This window comes from Triticum urartu, chromosome 3 (assembly GCF_003073215.2).
Source record: "Triticum urartu cultivar G1812 chromosome 3, Tu2.1, whole genome shotgun sequence".
Classification (NCBI taxonomy): Eukaryota; Viridiplantae; Streptophyta; class Magnoliopsida; order Poales; family Poaceae; genus Triticum; species Triticum urartu.
The window spans coordinates 560,882,339-560,897,993 of NC_053024.1; the positions used below are offsets into that span (position 1 = coordinate 560,882,339).

Consider the following 15,655-nt stretch of genomic DNA (forward strand, 5'->3'; position numbering starts at 1 on the left):
CTCATAGATACTCACAACTAGAAGACTCTAGAAAATAGTAGGTGGGGTAGAAAAGAAATACTACACTAGAGTGGAAGCATCTAGAAGTAGCCAAATAAATCTGACATACAGTTTTTTGTCATCTAGTGTTCCTCATCAAAATGCCATCAGGGTAAAAAAATAAACGTTTCATTTCGACTGGTGCATTGTTTGGTAATTGCTTGCGGTCGCAGGGTGATGAGCTTGTTGTTTTTGTTTCCTAGTGTGAAGATGAACGCGTCCGAATTCTTGTCATCTTTGGAGGAGTCACATATGCTTCGGCTTGAAGATCTCAACTATGACTCGGTGTTTGATCAACAAGAAGAGCACGAGGAGGATTACGAGCCCGAAGTGGAGGGGGAGGAGGCTGAGGCCGAGGCCGAGGAGGCTGAAGAGGTTGATGATCCCATGGAGACTCAACCGTGAAGGCACCATCAAGATCAAGGACTCACAACTATTGTCAAGATGAAGATGTTGCTTTGTGTCACGCTTGGATGAACGTGTCACCTGATGCATCAGGTGGAAACAAATCGATCAAAGGACCGGTTTTGGTGTAGGATTGTCGAGTACTACAACAACACTACGGAAGTCACATCAAGCGCATACAAGGCTCTCATGGGCACCGCTAGGGTACCATCCAAGACCAATGCAAATGATGGTCCGGTTGTATTGATCAAGTTAACCATGCGCCACTGGGTGGTGTGCAAATCTCAGAGTATGGGCCTATCATCCAAGATCTATTCAAGCAACGCAACAAGTACGGTCACAAGCCCTTTCACATTGCACCATTGCTATAAAGAACTTTGCCAAAATGAGAAGTGGATTAGGAGAAACTCTGAGACCATACTGAAAAGATCAAGATTAAGTAGACCCGGGCATGGACAGCCCGGCCGAAAGCCCGACATCTGGTCTGGGCGGGCTCAGTTTTTTTGCCCGAAGCCAGGCTCCGAAAGCCCGAAAAAGGCCCGAACAAGGCATAAATGACTATTTTATTAGAAATACAGGTATAATATATCATTTAAATATCCTGAAATTTATTATTTTAATTTAAAAAGCGCATTGTTCATGTGCTTCGGGCCGGGCTAGGCTTGGAATTTTGAGGCCGGGCTTTGCAAAGTCCAGCTCGAACTAAGACCGACCCGGAGGATGGTCAGGTTTAAGGTTAAGCATGCCCGTTGATGAAGATGACGAGGAGGATAAAAATCCAAACAAGAGAACGAATGGTAACAAGATGCAACATGACCGCGCACCTGTCCGCAAACATTCGTGTAACCGCGAGGGTCGACTCTGATACCAACTTGTAATGCCCCGGACACACCCGCCGGTGGTCGTTACTCCTGGCGGGATCTAGACTGGCCCCACAGATCAATACTAGTCTTTTCTGCGCACTTTGTCCTCACTCGTGCGCACCCGGGAGCAATTTCCCGGTCGGTCACCCATCCTGACACTACTCCAAGCTGAGCACGCTTAACTTTGGAGTTTTGTCCGAATGGGCTCCCGGAAAAGAAGGAATTCCTTATTGATATGAGTAGTCTATCATCCTTAATAAGTCAGGCCATCATAGGAGCCTACGATGGCATATACAAAGAAGAGCTTGTGGCCATGATTGAAACCAAGAAAGCCTTGGCGGCCAAACGCAAAGAAGAGAAGACAACAAGATGGAATGAGCTCAAGATGTTGGAGGAGAAATGGAGGTCAAAGTTGGCGGCCGAAGAGAGGAAGTTGAAGGGAGGAGTGTAGGCTTACACTCGAGGAGGACAGGCTTGTGAATGAAAAGTAGGCCAAAGAACGTGCTATGATGTTCATGAATCCAACCACAATGGATGCCATGACAAAAAGGCCTTTGGAGCTCACTCGTGGGGTAATGTTGACCCAAACAGAGGTCTCTCTTTGGAATGGTGGTGGTGGTTGTGGAGATGGGGTGATGGCCGTGTGGATTGGGGTGGTGACGGTGGAGATGGTGGACAAGGAGGAGATGGTGGTGGACTTGGAGATGATTTCTTTGGTGACGATGGTGTTTGAGCTCGTGTTGCATGCCTTTGGTTAGGCTTGATATACGACATAAGACATGCTATGTTATGGTGATTTTGGATCAAACGTGATTGATGTGGTGATTTTTATTTACACAAAGTTGGTAATCCACACTCCCAATTGAATAACAAAATTGTATCACAAACATTTGTGTAGTTAATTCAATTGATGTACATTTTTAATTACACGAGGTTAGGAACTACGATGCCACTAGCCAACCAACTCATGCACTAAAAGGAACTTCGATAGCAATGCATGGTCATTTTAATTTCCATAGCAACACAAGAGTATTTAGCTAGTACTCCCTCTCCCTCAGTTCCAAATTGATTAATTGAAGTTCTAGGTTTGTCCTAAGTAAAAATCTTCAAGTTTGATCAAGTTTGTAGAAGAACATATTATATAGAACACCAAATTAGATTGTTTATAAAACTATACTTTTGTACTCCCTCCGTTCCAAAATAGATGATCCAACTTTATACTAAAGTTAGTACAAAGTTGAGTCATCTATTTTGAAACGGAGGGAGTACCATGTATATCTATGTTGCAAATCTTATCATGTTTTAGAACAAGGTCCACAAAGAACACATTTTAAAAAGCAAAATAGTTCCCACTATGTTTGTTTGGGCTTTTGCTTCTGCTTTTGCAGCTTTTTCACTTTGACCAAAAAACTATAAAACTTCAAAAGCCATAAAAGCTCCAAAAGCATCTACTCCCTCTATCCCAAAATAAGTGACTTAAGTTTGTACTAACTTTGTACTAAAGTTAATACAAAGTCGAGTCACTTATTTTGGGACGGAGGGAGTATTTAGGAGCTTTTACGGCTTTTTGGCCAAAGTGAAAAAGTTGCAAAAGCAGAAGCAAAGGCCCAAACAAACAAGGCTAACACTATACATCCGTGCAAATTTTATACATATAATATACTCCCTTTGTCCCAAAATAAGTGGACAAAGTGTCTCGGACTCTAGTACAACTTCAAAGCTGCATTAAAGTCAAGACACTTATTTTGGGACCGAGGGAGTATGTATCCGGTAACCATTTTTCAAGAGCTGATAAAACCTCTGGCAAAATGAAAATCACACGCCAAGGTGACAAATACAACTGTAGTGGCTCGAATGTGCTTACAGATCATTCATCAGTGTAGACGGTTCATTATTTTGTATCAACACCATCACAGCCTTAATCCACAGTTCAAAATACAAGTTACTGTCACAACTAGAGGTTGACTACTGCTACGTCAAACATGAAAAATATTGGCTATATACCTAATGTTTACAGAAACAGAAAACAAAATGTTACATGTACAACCCTATTCATTTATAGATCTGATTCCTCAAACGCCTCTCGCCCGTAATGACGGATATACAGGATCATGGATGTAAATGAAGAGGTGGAATACTAACGAAGATATAGCATTCCAGTCCAGCAAAAGAATAAAAACGGAGTTCATCATTCATCTTTACGTCAGGCGTTGCAGTCCTAGCTCTGAGGAGATGAGTCTGAGAAGCACCTGAACAAGCTCCCGAACCCTGGCTTCTCTGATGCAGGGACAACAGAATGCCAGTGTAAATATAAAGAGTAAGCAGACAAATAATGGCTCAAATGAACCCAAAGCTAAGATAAAGATTACATGTTGACCACGGTTGTGAGGATTGAGATTCTCGATTGAGTAGGATATATTCTGATAGGATGATGTGGTTGGGTTGAATCATAGAATCTGAGATCCTACCTAAATCCTATGAACTATGCATATTCTACAACTTACCATGTATTGTATGAAAGACATTATTTAAGAAAACAATAGTCCACAGGAATCATTTATTCTTATTTTATACAAACAATTGTTGATATTAATGGGAAAATTCAGGAACACAATTCTGGTTGAGTTGATCAACTAACAGCAACTATCAGCTATCCATTAGTTCATTACCGGTAAATAGAACCAAATAGTTATAGCAAGTTGGCAACATTTTTCCTGCTAGGGAAAGATAACACCCATGAGGGTATTTTCCGTGAATTGTCAAACGATATTGTCCTACGTCGCCACCTTTTTCTAGAACATCAGTATTGCTGCGTACTGTGTTCATCGTATTAATTTAGAGACTGATCTACTGATTTTTTCGAAGGACTAATGCAATCACATAACAAAGGAGTGCCCAATACTTTGTGACCATTTCAGTTTTAACCTTTAAATGATCATTCAAACTGGGTCTACAAGATTGACACTTGCAGTGATCTACACGACATTTCAGTTCTTACATTCTGGAGATGGAACAAGTTATTTCTCAGCTGACAGCTAGTTTGTGGTCAGAAAGCGGCTATTACTTAAATCAGTGACGTAACTTGCTAGTCAGTTTGTATCCCCAAAGAGTAACTCTGATATTATTTGCTCACAGCTCTACAGTGCCAGCTCACAGCTGTGTTATTTGTGCAACTATCAATGACTTGTGTTATGTACTGGCGACTATCAACGATTGTACGGGAAACTATAGTGCTATTGGACCTCTCAGTTATGCCAGGGATAGATAGATCAACATTATTTACTAGCGATTCTACATGTTACCTGGGTAGCTTTTTATTACTTAATTGCAGCTACAATCTTTGTACACTCTTTGACAGCAACTAGTGAACTGTATAGCAACTACCAGTGGTAACTTTGGTCATAACTTTGCATTACTTGCTAACAATTTCACAAATCACTATCTACCTAATTTAGGTATTTCTTACTGTCTGGAACATTAGCTCTATATTACTTCCAAGTAACTCTATAGGACTAGAAAACCCTTCTCTCACCTTGAGACGACAAGCTCAGAGAAAGTGGGAAGCAACGACAACAAATGGGCCCTCCCATGGGACTGGTTTTCCCGTAAAGCATCTTTCAGGTACAGTGGTATGTTGAGAGCATTAGCTGTCTCAATATCTAATATTAGCCTAGCAAGCTCTTGAAGGACACAAACCGTTTCTTCAATCCTCACACTAGGCAATGGACGGTCTCCTGCAACAATATAACATTATCATTACAAAATTGGGGGCATTGTTGTAGAAAATTAATATACTAGTGATGCAACAACGTTACTATGAAAGGAAGCTCAAGATAAAATCATCATCGATTTTGAAAAATACCTAAGTCATTTTCATCAGCTAAAAACTGACCCAGTATAACCTCACATCGCTTTGTAAGAATGGAAATAGAAACTTTGCTGGTTTCTGATACTGCAGGGTGTGAGCTTGTCTTCGATATGCAACTGCAATTATAGGAACAAGTTAACATTGTGTCTAAGTGTACTCTCACTTTGGCAGTTGGTATAAGCAAGCAAATGAAATAGAAAAAAAATGCCGCACCTGCATAAAGAAAACATCATCTGCAAACAGCCCAGAGAAAATCTGCTGCAGTGCAATGGTAGAAGACCGACAGTTTGAATAGGTAGGGACCCTGTTCGTGATGCACAACGATCGAGACAGTTCACAAGCCTTTGCAATACCTGGAAGAGAACAGACATTTGAACTACCTGTTAGATGGACACAATTGAGCATTTACAAGGACAGGTTTTTTAGAACCCTTACAAGCCACAACTAATTATCTCTCATGTACAACTGCGAAGCTAAAGAAATAAATCTTATTTATGAACAAACCTCAACAGGAGCCTCCTTCTGCAATTTCAGAACACTGTCTCCAAAAACAGCAAGGACAGTCATCTCAAGGCTCTCATCAGCTGTAGCAGAGTCAGCTGAAGGAACATCTGAAGACAACACACGGCCACAAGATCCAACAAGAAAGGTTTCGTATACATCTGCAACCTCCTTCCAGAAGCGAGCTCTAGAAAGTCTATATGAATTCATGTCACTTCCACATTCAGCATTTTCCTGCCTCACCTCATCTGTCACAACATGATTGAAGCATTCAGCAGAAACCCTCCAAAGGGTACCCCTGGGATTGTCTCTCCTTGTGTTCATGCACCTGCGTTAACAATTTCCAGAGTAAGGAGTAAATAAACAATCTGATGAGGGGCAATAGGAGAAAGGTAAAGAAAAAAAAAGTCAATTTTGATTTCTTAAACTTTTAAGTAATCTTCTCTAGAGTCTTCTAACTATGGGTTAGAAGCTGAGATGTCCTTTAAGTAATGTTTTCTAGAGTCTTTAGTTATGAGTAGAAGCTGAGATGTGAAGGCTTCACAAAGCCTATAAATAGAGGTCCTCGCCTCTAGTTTTATAACTCAGACTATGTACCCACTACTAACAGAACTTGGCGTTCTTATCTAAGATCTTGGCATAGATTTTGTGTTCTAGGAGCTTCTGGATTGAACTCCTGCTGCCATATGAGCCTATCTCTGCCTCTAGAGCAATATCTAGCACAACATGTTGAAGTTGCTCCTCGACAGCCCTGTGCTGCTTCACAATCTAATTTCATAGGCTCATTATCTAGATGGTTCCAAATTAACCTTCCATGACTTTGTAATTAGTATGAACACTCTGGAGTAAGCACATGATCTTCACTGGGGAAAAATATTCTTACTTTTGCATTGTATCTTTATAACTACAACCGATACAAGTTATGTTTACCACATGAAAAGCTAAGGAATTCCAGATGCACAGGTTTACCACATAACTATTACCCCCAAAGCTTTGCTAGGGACTGTAAGGCTGTAAAGCTAAGGCAATTTACCTTCCAACACCTTGAATAACTTGTGGTGAGGCACTACACCTTTCATTTGGTGGAGCCTCCAGGAAAAGGTTGACCATGATTGGCACAAGCTTTTCTATAAATAGAATGCCCCAGCCACAGCCCACCACAGTATCCCCTTTTGTGCCACTGCCATTGATATGGCCTCGTTCAACTGTAGCCATGATAAATTACACACAAATTGCTCAAGATATCATATTTCCTAAATTACACAAACATGTATGTAAGATATGATAACATGTCTTACCAGAAGCACGTTTTGTGCCATTGGCCAGTGCATCAGAATTCTGTTCACGTATTTCTTTACTATTCCTGTGCAGGGGGCTTTCTTCTCCATTAAGATAGCATAGCAGCTCAAGCAGGAGGGGCGACCACATTGATGATAACATAGTTGTTGGGCGTAGCATAGGAATAATTTCTAAGATACCACGCTGCACAGCAGGGATGCTACCCTAAAGCATAAAAGGCTAAGTGAGTTATGAAGTTCAATACATCCTGTTCTACAGCATGGAAGTTGTCAAGGTAGGAACATGGAATTAAAAAAAAATTCCAAGAGTACATTTGAGGGAAATGAAGATTAAAGAATTTTTTTTGTGGTTGTCACAAAAGAAGTACCACAGAATTTATTTATTTTTTGAGAACAGCATGTATTTCTGTCAATCATAAGAAGAGTAAAATTAAAGAACCATGGAATAAAAGGCACCTTCTGGGACTATCTAAAAGACAAAACAGAGACTAAAGCTTCTTTCATGGTGTATTATCCTACCCAGGGTATAAAAACAAGAGAAAGGTTTGTTGTGGGCCACTGTTAGTTTCGGAAAGGGAACATTAAACTAGTTGTTCCCAGTCAAAACATTTGGAACTCGTCAAAAATGGTTGTAAGCCGAGCAACTTGCAGACGGCAGTAACACACCACTAAACATTCCAATGGCAGGCTGGTTGGACCTCAAACAGTGGGGAAAAGCCAGTTCCGAATGGTTGTGTAAGTCCTACTCATCATGCCCACATTTTACCTTTCTACAAACGCAAACATAACCCGCTCCCCACTGTGCATGGCTAACCAGGGAAAATATCCACATACTTTACAGTTTACACAGGACATTTCTAGAATTCTACGTTTAACTCCACAGTGTAGCAAACAATACTAAGAAAATTGGAGTTCACGAGCATACCAATTCACTGTCATAATCTGAAGAATTCATGGAACTCTTAATCATTAGATGCATAACAGCCATGAGCCTTAGATACATGTCATCATTAAATAGAGATTGCGCTTGAACATAAAGATCTCCTGCATGAACGCAACATGATTAGTAGCTCATTGCAACACATGGAACTTATCAACACAAACTACGAAGTCCAGAAATTTACCAAGACCACGAAGGACCTCTTGCTTCACCTTATCAGCTGAGTCACTCTTATAGTTTGGTGAAGTTTGAAGAACAAGTTCGTAAATATCAAGAACGGATTGGACAAAGGAGGATTCTAGATTGCCCTGAAATTTTTATTAATTATACATCAAACATGCATATGTGATGATTTTAAAACATGTACTCTTGTTTTTAGCAGAAAAAATAAAAGAAGGTGACAAGTCCAAGACATGACATTTATACCACTGTGAAAGTGTAAATCAAGTCCTTTAATAGGGAAGTGCAGATAAAATATTTAAATCTTTGAAGAACAAGTAGGCTCCTTAAAGTTACACTGCCCCCGCATAGCTGTGAAAACATCTGATTTGTTTCTTTCAGATGCAACAAAAAACATAAACAGCCACTGCAGTTCATAAGTCGTAATAGCAGTCATCAGGTGATTACATTCCGCTCACAGCTTCCATTGCCAAGATGGTAAACACATCCACAATTACACAACTTATCTAAAATGCCAATTACTCCATTTATCCAGTCACTGGTCAAACAGTTCCAGTTTGACTTAGTTTGGTCCAGAAATAACAGATTTATTTGCTTCACGAACAAAGTTGTTATCGACAATACAGACTCGAATCATCTTTTGTTAGTGCTTTCATTAATTTGACTTCTATATTTCCTATTATATCATGAGATGACATATACGATACCATGTTTAGAACTATAAATTTAGAGGGGGTAAGGAGATAGCAAATGTGAGAACATGTTTAAAACTCTGTATAAATTTAGAGGGGGTAAGGGGATAGCAAAGGCGAGATCATGTCATAACAGTGTTCAAATCATGAGAACAGTAGGTAGCACACTCGGTTGTTCCCATAAAGAAAAATACAACATTAAGCTTTCACCATCACAAATAATTTGAACAGGCAAATAATGACAGCTCAACAATTCAATTTAGCTTACAAACTGTACTAAGCTATCTGAGAGAGAGAGGGAGAGAGAGGGAGAGAGAGAGAACCTTCGGACAGTTTGAACTAACAAATGTCTGCAAACAATTAATAGCTGCAAGAGCTACCTCCTTGCTACCATTTAAGATGCTATTTTTTAGAAACGCAAGCAAAATTGCCCAACCTGCAAAAATTTTAAGCACAGTATGTCAATAACAGTTATTGGTAATTTACTAACTGGTATGCAACATAAGCATAATGGCCACTACAGAAAACTGACCGGAAGAAAATTTGCTCAATTGCTGGAGGAGAGGGAAAAATGATCGTAAAAGCCGTGCTATACCACCTAATAAAAGAACAATAGTTTCATCCCATTGTTTTTGCGCTGTATTTCGACTGGATAAGCAAAAGAACAATCCATCAGATAAATAAAAGGGCAGAACAAGGGAAATTACCAAGAAACATGAAAGCTCACAAGGAACTCAACGCTGTTTGATGCCAGAATGAGTAAGACTAAACACGAATGGGCATGTGGCTTAGTGGTAAGAGCAACGGTATTAATTCACATCCATTCAGGTTCAGTTCTTAAGATAAACAAGGTGGGCGTAGTTAATCAGAGTACATGAACGTGCGTGCACGAAGTTTTTTTTTTTTTTTTTTGCTTTTTGGATTGTGGAAACTTCACTATTTTCCTACAACGAGCAGACGTGCACATGCGCTAAAATCAAAACAAGTTAGCCTACAGGATTAAGATGGAAGTAGGTTCAATGACCAACTTAACTTCCAATTTGTGGGGCGACCCAAAGATAATGGAGTTAACCAAATAACAGAGGTGGCTTTTTTACTTTAAACAAAAAAATCATATCGAACAAATATAATCTGATTACAGTGCTTTCAAAGACTGAAAACCTGTGATGGATAAGCATATGAACAGCTTTCCCTGCACGAGTTCCTAATTCCTTCCCATGCCACTCATCTTTAGAAGAGGTAGATGCCTGAAAAATAATATAAAAATTAGGGGCTAATTATACGTGAAGAAGATTCAAGGGAAAGATCAAAACATGCGTTGCTACATTACTTACCAAGTGGGAAACATGTTCTAGCATTGGGAAAACATATATCCACAGGCAATCCTCCCACATACTTAGAGAAAGTTTTTGACCATGGGTGCAGAGAGTTTGAAACAGAGTCCGAACTGCTGAATTCCGAACCTTGGAATAAAAAAAATTGTATAAATTATGCTGGGCTGTACATGTCAAAGAATTATCAATTGTGCCACGGAATCACCAATAAGCTACTCAGAAGATGTTGAGCAAATCATGAATGGCCATGCACAGAACGAATGGCATGTTGAAAAGACATACCTCAGGACGGTCATCTGCACCTAATTTTTGAAGGACAGAAAAAACTGAAAAGAACAGCTTATTGTAATCAACCAGTTGTTGCAAGGGATTTCTCTTGACGCCTTCCTCACTGGTTGGTATATCTCCCTCTTCCATTGATACACCCAACTGAACCTCTGCAATGAGAGCATGTATGAAGTATAGAAAATCAAAAGGAATGGTAATGTTATCTGAAGTGCCCATGTACCTTCATTCAAGTGATTAGCTTTCTGAACAGACCTTCCACTTAACCCCTTCACAATAAAATCGGTCGCAGTCCACAAAAGACCAGCTGCTGTCAAACTTATGTTTATGTCAGTTTTCTGGGCACCATACGCCCCAGTAACCAAAATGCATCTGCATTTGTTGGCATAAAAGAATCAGAAAACACTGAAGCAGATACTATAAACAACTCATGAACTTTGCATGTCCATGCTCAATTTTATGAGCATCATTAACTTTACAGCTCAGGCATCATAAATTTTGTATGCAATAAATCTCCTGGTAAAAAACAAGGATTATTGACTTAGTGCATTTATTGTTTGTAACTTCTGTGAATGACTTAGGGCCTGTTTGGTTGGTGCCCATAGGAACCCTATCAAAATGATGTTGTGCCAATTTTTTGGCGAGCGAATCTGCCACCAGGATTTCACCACCACGCGGGCGTGGAATCAGGTGCAGATTGCGCAGGTGACCAAAAAGTTGGTTAGGATCCAAATTTTTTGCTGTGATCCAAACGCGTGTCCACCCCATTGGTCAACGCCAAAAAATTGGCAGGGCAGCCGTGGGCACCCATCCAAACAGGCCCTTAAGAGCTGGTGCCCGACCAGCTATCAAAAAGAGATTTTTCTTATACATAATAATGGAGATCTTGTAGTTTCTGGTAGCACAGCGAATTCAAGACTTACTCATCAAGACATTGTACAGGTATTGTCGCCAGTCCTTCATTCATGATTACACGTACACTCTGTAAAAAAAAAGTGACTGTTGAGACTACCAAACTGATTATTCGCATAACTAAAAAAACATATATATTTTGTTGGCTCGTTCTCCATTTTAGAAGTGAACATTATCCATAATCTGGTGTTAAAGGTCAATAGTACAGGCTCCGAAGTGGGCTACAAACTTTCGATTAAACTACCATGTCAAGCCAAACATAAAGACCGTGATTTGGAATTTACCTGGAAACCTAAGGAGATGACGTCTTTTTCAGATGCATCGGCAACAGCCCTAGAAAAAATGGACGTAAGGAACTACAGGTAACAAATACAAAATAGAAAACAAATCAAGCATGAACTGCAGTAACACCTCAACATATGAAGAATGCTGGGCCAGCTATAGGACAGCTTTTCACCATGTCTCTGAAACAGTACGAGTAAGAAGTATATTGTATGATGTACCAAATGGAAGACATACAGAACAAAGTAAGTACCTCAAGAACATGCAAAAGAATTTTCAGTGCACCCATTTGTACATCAATATTCTTGTTAGATGAATAAAGGATCACCAGTGGAGATAAAACTGCATACTCGAATGATCGTGTTTCACTTTCTTCGACCAACTAGCAAGCACCGAATTCAAAATGTCAGAAAAAATCACAGAAGATGAATAAGGTAAATTTTTGCGCTCTTACTTGGTACTCTTTCGAAGGATGAGGTGCTGAACTGATTCCCTGAAACTTTTCAGAACCCACTACAGAGCAAATTGAATGATCTAACGAATCAAGCGCCATATTACGTAATTGTGGGTTGGAGCAATTGGCAAGCTGCAATTTGTTGCCATCATCAAGATCATCGTGGCATTACAAATGACAATAATAAAGCTAACAGTCAATACAAAAATATGCACTGCTACCTCAAGATGGTGTGCAGCAATTTGATCCCATATTGATTCAACTCCTGTAACATGATGAAACAAGTAAATGTAAGAAACAATGAAGACACAGTACTATGGAATCAATAACCTTTATATCCTAACTATACTGCACATTCAGTTGTAACTATCGAGTTAAAGTTTAAGATTAAGTTCAGTGCATTGTTGTTAAGCCCTTAGAAAGCTCTCACATCTATAACTCAAAGCTCATTCTTCCACATAATCATTTCACGCACTGGTAAATTGTTATGCCATATTTCATGTCAGAACATGCTCGCTCACAAAACAAGGATAATAATTTAATGTGATCTATCGGCATGGATACGAGATGATATATATTTAATACACAATAGCCTACTACGGACCTGCAAGACGAGTGTTCACACATCTACAAAAATGACACAAGTTGCAAATTGTGTTCATTATGTGAAAATAGAGCAGAAAATAGCAAACATTGTTGTTTTATTATGCAAATGAATCTTCTTGTGTCTATACTTGATCCGTCACAAATTATTATTTTGTTTTACCAAATATTCCTTCTGTTCCAGAATATAAGGTGTATCGATTTTCGTGTAGTCAAACTTGTGTGTGTTTGACCAAGATTATAGAATAAAATATCAACATATACAATACAAAATAAATAAAATATGAAAATACTTTTAGTGAATGGATCTAATGATACAAATTTGGTACTGTAGATGTTGATATATTTTCCTAAAAACTTGGTCAAACATGTACATATTTGACTTTTGAAAAAACTAATACACCTTATATTTTGGAATGGAGGGGGTATATCTATTTGAGTACTTCTAGCACAGAACATTAAGATCATCACTGATTTCAATAGGCATTTTGTATGAAAAGAACATATCCATGCTTCAAGAAGGAAAGCACCCACGATGCAGATTATTGATAAGTATCGATGTCATGCGCTCCACTGAAAATGCAATGCTCCCAATCTGCTGGCCTGATAATTGAGAATTTCCTGATATGTGCTGACTTGACAATTGATGCAATGCAGATAAAAGTGACTTGACTGCAGCTACATTCATCAAGGCTGAACTTTCAAACAACTACATCCACAAAGAAACAAAATGGCATTCAATGAATGCAAAATATAGTTAAGAGATGAAAACAGCAAAAAAGAAACATTATGACCCAAAAGAAAAACTAACTATAATATCATGTTTGCCTCCTGACCTGAGAATTTAAAGAAGAGAGAATATGGAAGTCACTGTACTGTCCAGATGTATCTCTTGAGAGTCTTGAAACAGAAGCCGATACTTCCTGTCAGTAAAATTTGTTGCACCACTTCAGAAAAGTTAAAGACCTATGAGAATGTTGATAGTACAAGAATTTAACAACTTCACACTGTACAACCTGGGTTGAAGCATGCGGAGAATGAATAGTTCTATCAAGTGCTGCAAGAGTCTCCAGGACCTTAAAAGTTTTAAAGAATCAGATATATAATATCACAGTAACTAAAGCTAGTTAATCTTATTCTCTACTTACCAAAACCCAGGAGGGGCCCAGGACATTGTGTAATCGATGTGCCACATTAAAAAGTGTCCGCAATGCCTGGATTAAAAAAATACCAACTATAGATATGTAATACAAATTGAGCAGGCAATGGAAACAACATAGCTGAAAATCTCGCCCGTTACCTGCACATTTTTTGGTGTCAAAATAATACTGTCACGCTGATCCATTGAAGTTTCTGGCTTCTTTGATCCAGGAGAGAGCAAGATACCACTAACAGGTATAAAAAGAGAAGAAGCGCACAAGGTTAATGCAAAACTTTATGGCTTTGTTTTATAGACAGCTCAAGCACTAGTGTAAACAAATTTATCACATAAATATTAAAATGATAATAAATGTGCTGGCCCAACACTTAAATGGCAAAGTTTAGATTTCAAATTGACACATTAACATAATCAGCAATCATCCAAAGCCAGGATCTAACTCCATGAGATTCATAGTAGACAAAATAAATTTGGAATTGTCTTTCCTTCCTAGGATAAATTCCATGTGCTTCAGATTATTGGCCTGGAGCTCATCAGCAGCTGTATAGTGAATCGTACCGTATCATGTCAATCCCACCAGCCTCTGATCCATTCCCATTCGCTCATGGCAAGGGAGCAAGTCAAAATAGAACAAGCGACATTGGGTTTAGGGGCAAACCCAAAGAAAGGAAACTCTTTTTAAATACTTTATATAGATCTTTTTCTGCAGCGCGAGCACCAGAAGTTGGTGAATGGGGATCGCGCTCAGCACCGATTTCACAAAGGCAAGGCGTCCAGCCTTGTTCATGAGGTGCGCCTTCCAGGTGGGGAGCTTGCCAGCGGTCTTGTTGACGAGGGGTTGCAGCTGTGCAGCGGATGGGCGTCCAAGGGTGAGTGGGATCCCCAGGTAGGTGATGGGCAGCGCCGCGATAGGGCAGCCAAGGTTGGCGATGGCCGGGGCAGCCATGTCTGATCATCGTAGCCGTGCTCTTCAGGAAGTTGACCCGAAGGCCTGACGCCCGGCCAAATAGCTGCAGGATTTCTCGGACGGTGAGTGTGTCGTGCGTCGTGGGGTGGCAGAAGAGTATGACATCGTCCGCGTATAGCGAGAGGGCGGGGATCGCGCGGCGAGGGTGCAGTTGCTGCAGGACTCTGAGCTCGACCGCGCGACGAAAGAGGCGCCCCAATGTGTCGACGGCAAGCACGAAGAGCTGTGGTGACACATGGCCGCCTTGACGAAGCCCGCAGCAGTGCCAGATCGCGGGTCCCGGCACGCCGTTGAGGAGAACCCTTGTGCTTGCCGACGACAGGAGAGTGGCAATCCAACCGAGGAAGCGATCGCTGAAGCCATACTGGCGCAAGACCTCGAACAGGAACGGCCATGACACGGAGTCAAATGCCCGTGCAAGATCCAGCTTCAGGAGGATGTGCGGGGCACCCAGCTGATGAAGAAGGCGCGCCGATTGCCGGACAAGCACGAAATTGTCATGAAGGCTTCGTCCCGGGATGAAAGCGTTCTGGATGGGGCTGACTAGCTCGTTCAACTTGGGCGCTAGTCGAAGGGAGAGCACCTTTGCGAAGATCTTCGTGACGAGATGAATTAGGCTAATGGGCCTGTAATCCCCCAGCCCGGCTGCGTCAGCTCGCTTTGGGATCAGCATAAGCAGCGCTTGGTCCAGCAAGGAATCCTCTGGTCTGGCCGCACCGAGGCGCACGGCGGCAACTGTCATGTCAACTGGCAACGCGTCTGCCGCCCGACCCAGCTTGGGGGGCTCGGGGTGCACGACCTGGAGCGCACGGGCTTGGCCTTGCGCACAAGATGGCTTTGGTTCGCCCGCACGGACGACAACAGGGCATGGTC

The 15,655-nt window shown here is 40.7% G+C and overlaps 1 protein-coding gene across 3 annotated transcripts in view; it reads right to left on the reverse strand.

The window, feature by feature from the left end:
* Window positions 1-3,153: 3,153 nt before the first annotated feature.
* Window positions 3,154-15,655, reverse strand: part of LOC125545001 (protein MON2 homolog) — a 35,178-nt gene continuing 22,676 nt past the window's right edge. For 2 of the 3 annotated variants that reach the window (XM_048708822.1, XM_048708824.1), the window contains 26 exons: window positions 13,957-14,044; window positions 13,805-13,870; window positions 13,673-13,732; window positions 13,493-13,579; window positions 13,191-13,365; window positions 12,275-12,318; window positions 12,054-12,185; window positions 11,853-11,981; window positions 11,729-11,781; window positions 11,602-11,650; window positions 11,329-11,387; window positions 10,629-10,777; window positions 10,403-10,557; window positions 10,121-10,249; window positions 9,948-10,033; window positions 9,319-9,434; window positions 9,110-9,222; window positions 8,099-8,222; window positions 7,900-8,018; window positions 6,975-7,179; window positions 6,710-6,881; window positions 5,680-6,004; window positions 5,389-5,528; window positions 5,170-5,291; window positions 4,840-5,041; window positions 3,154-3,584 (listed from right to left, as the gene is read on the reverse strand). In XM_048708822.1, coding sequence (XP_048564779.1) covers window positions 3,506-3,584; window positions 4,840-5,041; window positions 5,170-5,291; window positions 5,389-5,528; window positions 5,680-6,004; window positions 6,710-6,881; window positions 6,975-7,179; window positions 7,900-8,018; window positions 8,099-8,222; window positions 9,110-9,222; window positions 9,319-9,434; window positions 9,948-10,033; window positions 10,121-10,249; window positions 10,403-10,557; window positions 10,629-10,777; window positions 11,329-11,387; window positions 11,602-11,650; window positions 11,729-11,781; window positions 11,853-11,981; window positions 12,054-12,185; window positions 12,275-12,318; window positions 13,191-13,365; window positions 13,493-13,579; window positions 13,673-13,732; window positions 13,805-13,870; window positions 13,957-14,044 — 3,178 coding nt within the window. In that variant the 3' untranslated portion in view covers window positions 3,154-3,505. The remainder of the gene's footprint in view (window positions 3,585-4,839; window positions 5,042-5,169; window positions 5,292-5,388; window positions 5,529-5,679; window positions 6,005-6,709; window positions 6,882-6,974; window positions 7,180-7,899; window positions 8,019-8,098; window positions 8,223-9,109; window positions 9,223-9,318; window positions 9,435-9,947; window positions 10,034-10,120; window positions 10,250-10,402; window positions 10,558-10,628; window positions 10,778-11,328; window positions 11,388-11,601; window positions 11,651-11,728; window positions 11,782-11,852; window positions 11,982-12,053; window positions 12,186-12,274; window positions 12,319-13,190; window positions 13,366-13,492; window positions 13,580-13,672; window positions 13,733-13,804; window positions 13,871-13,956; window positions 14,045-15,655) is intronic. The other variant, XM_048708823.1, reaches the window with a different exon arrangement.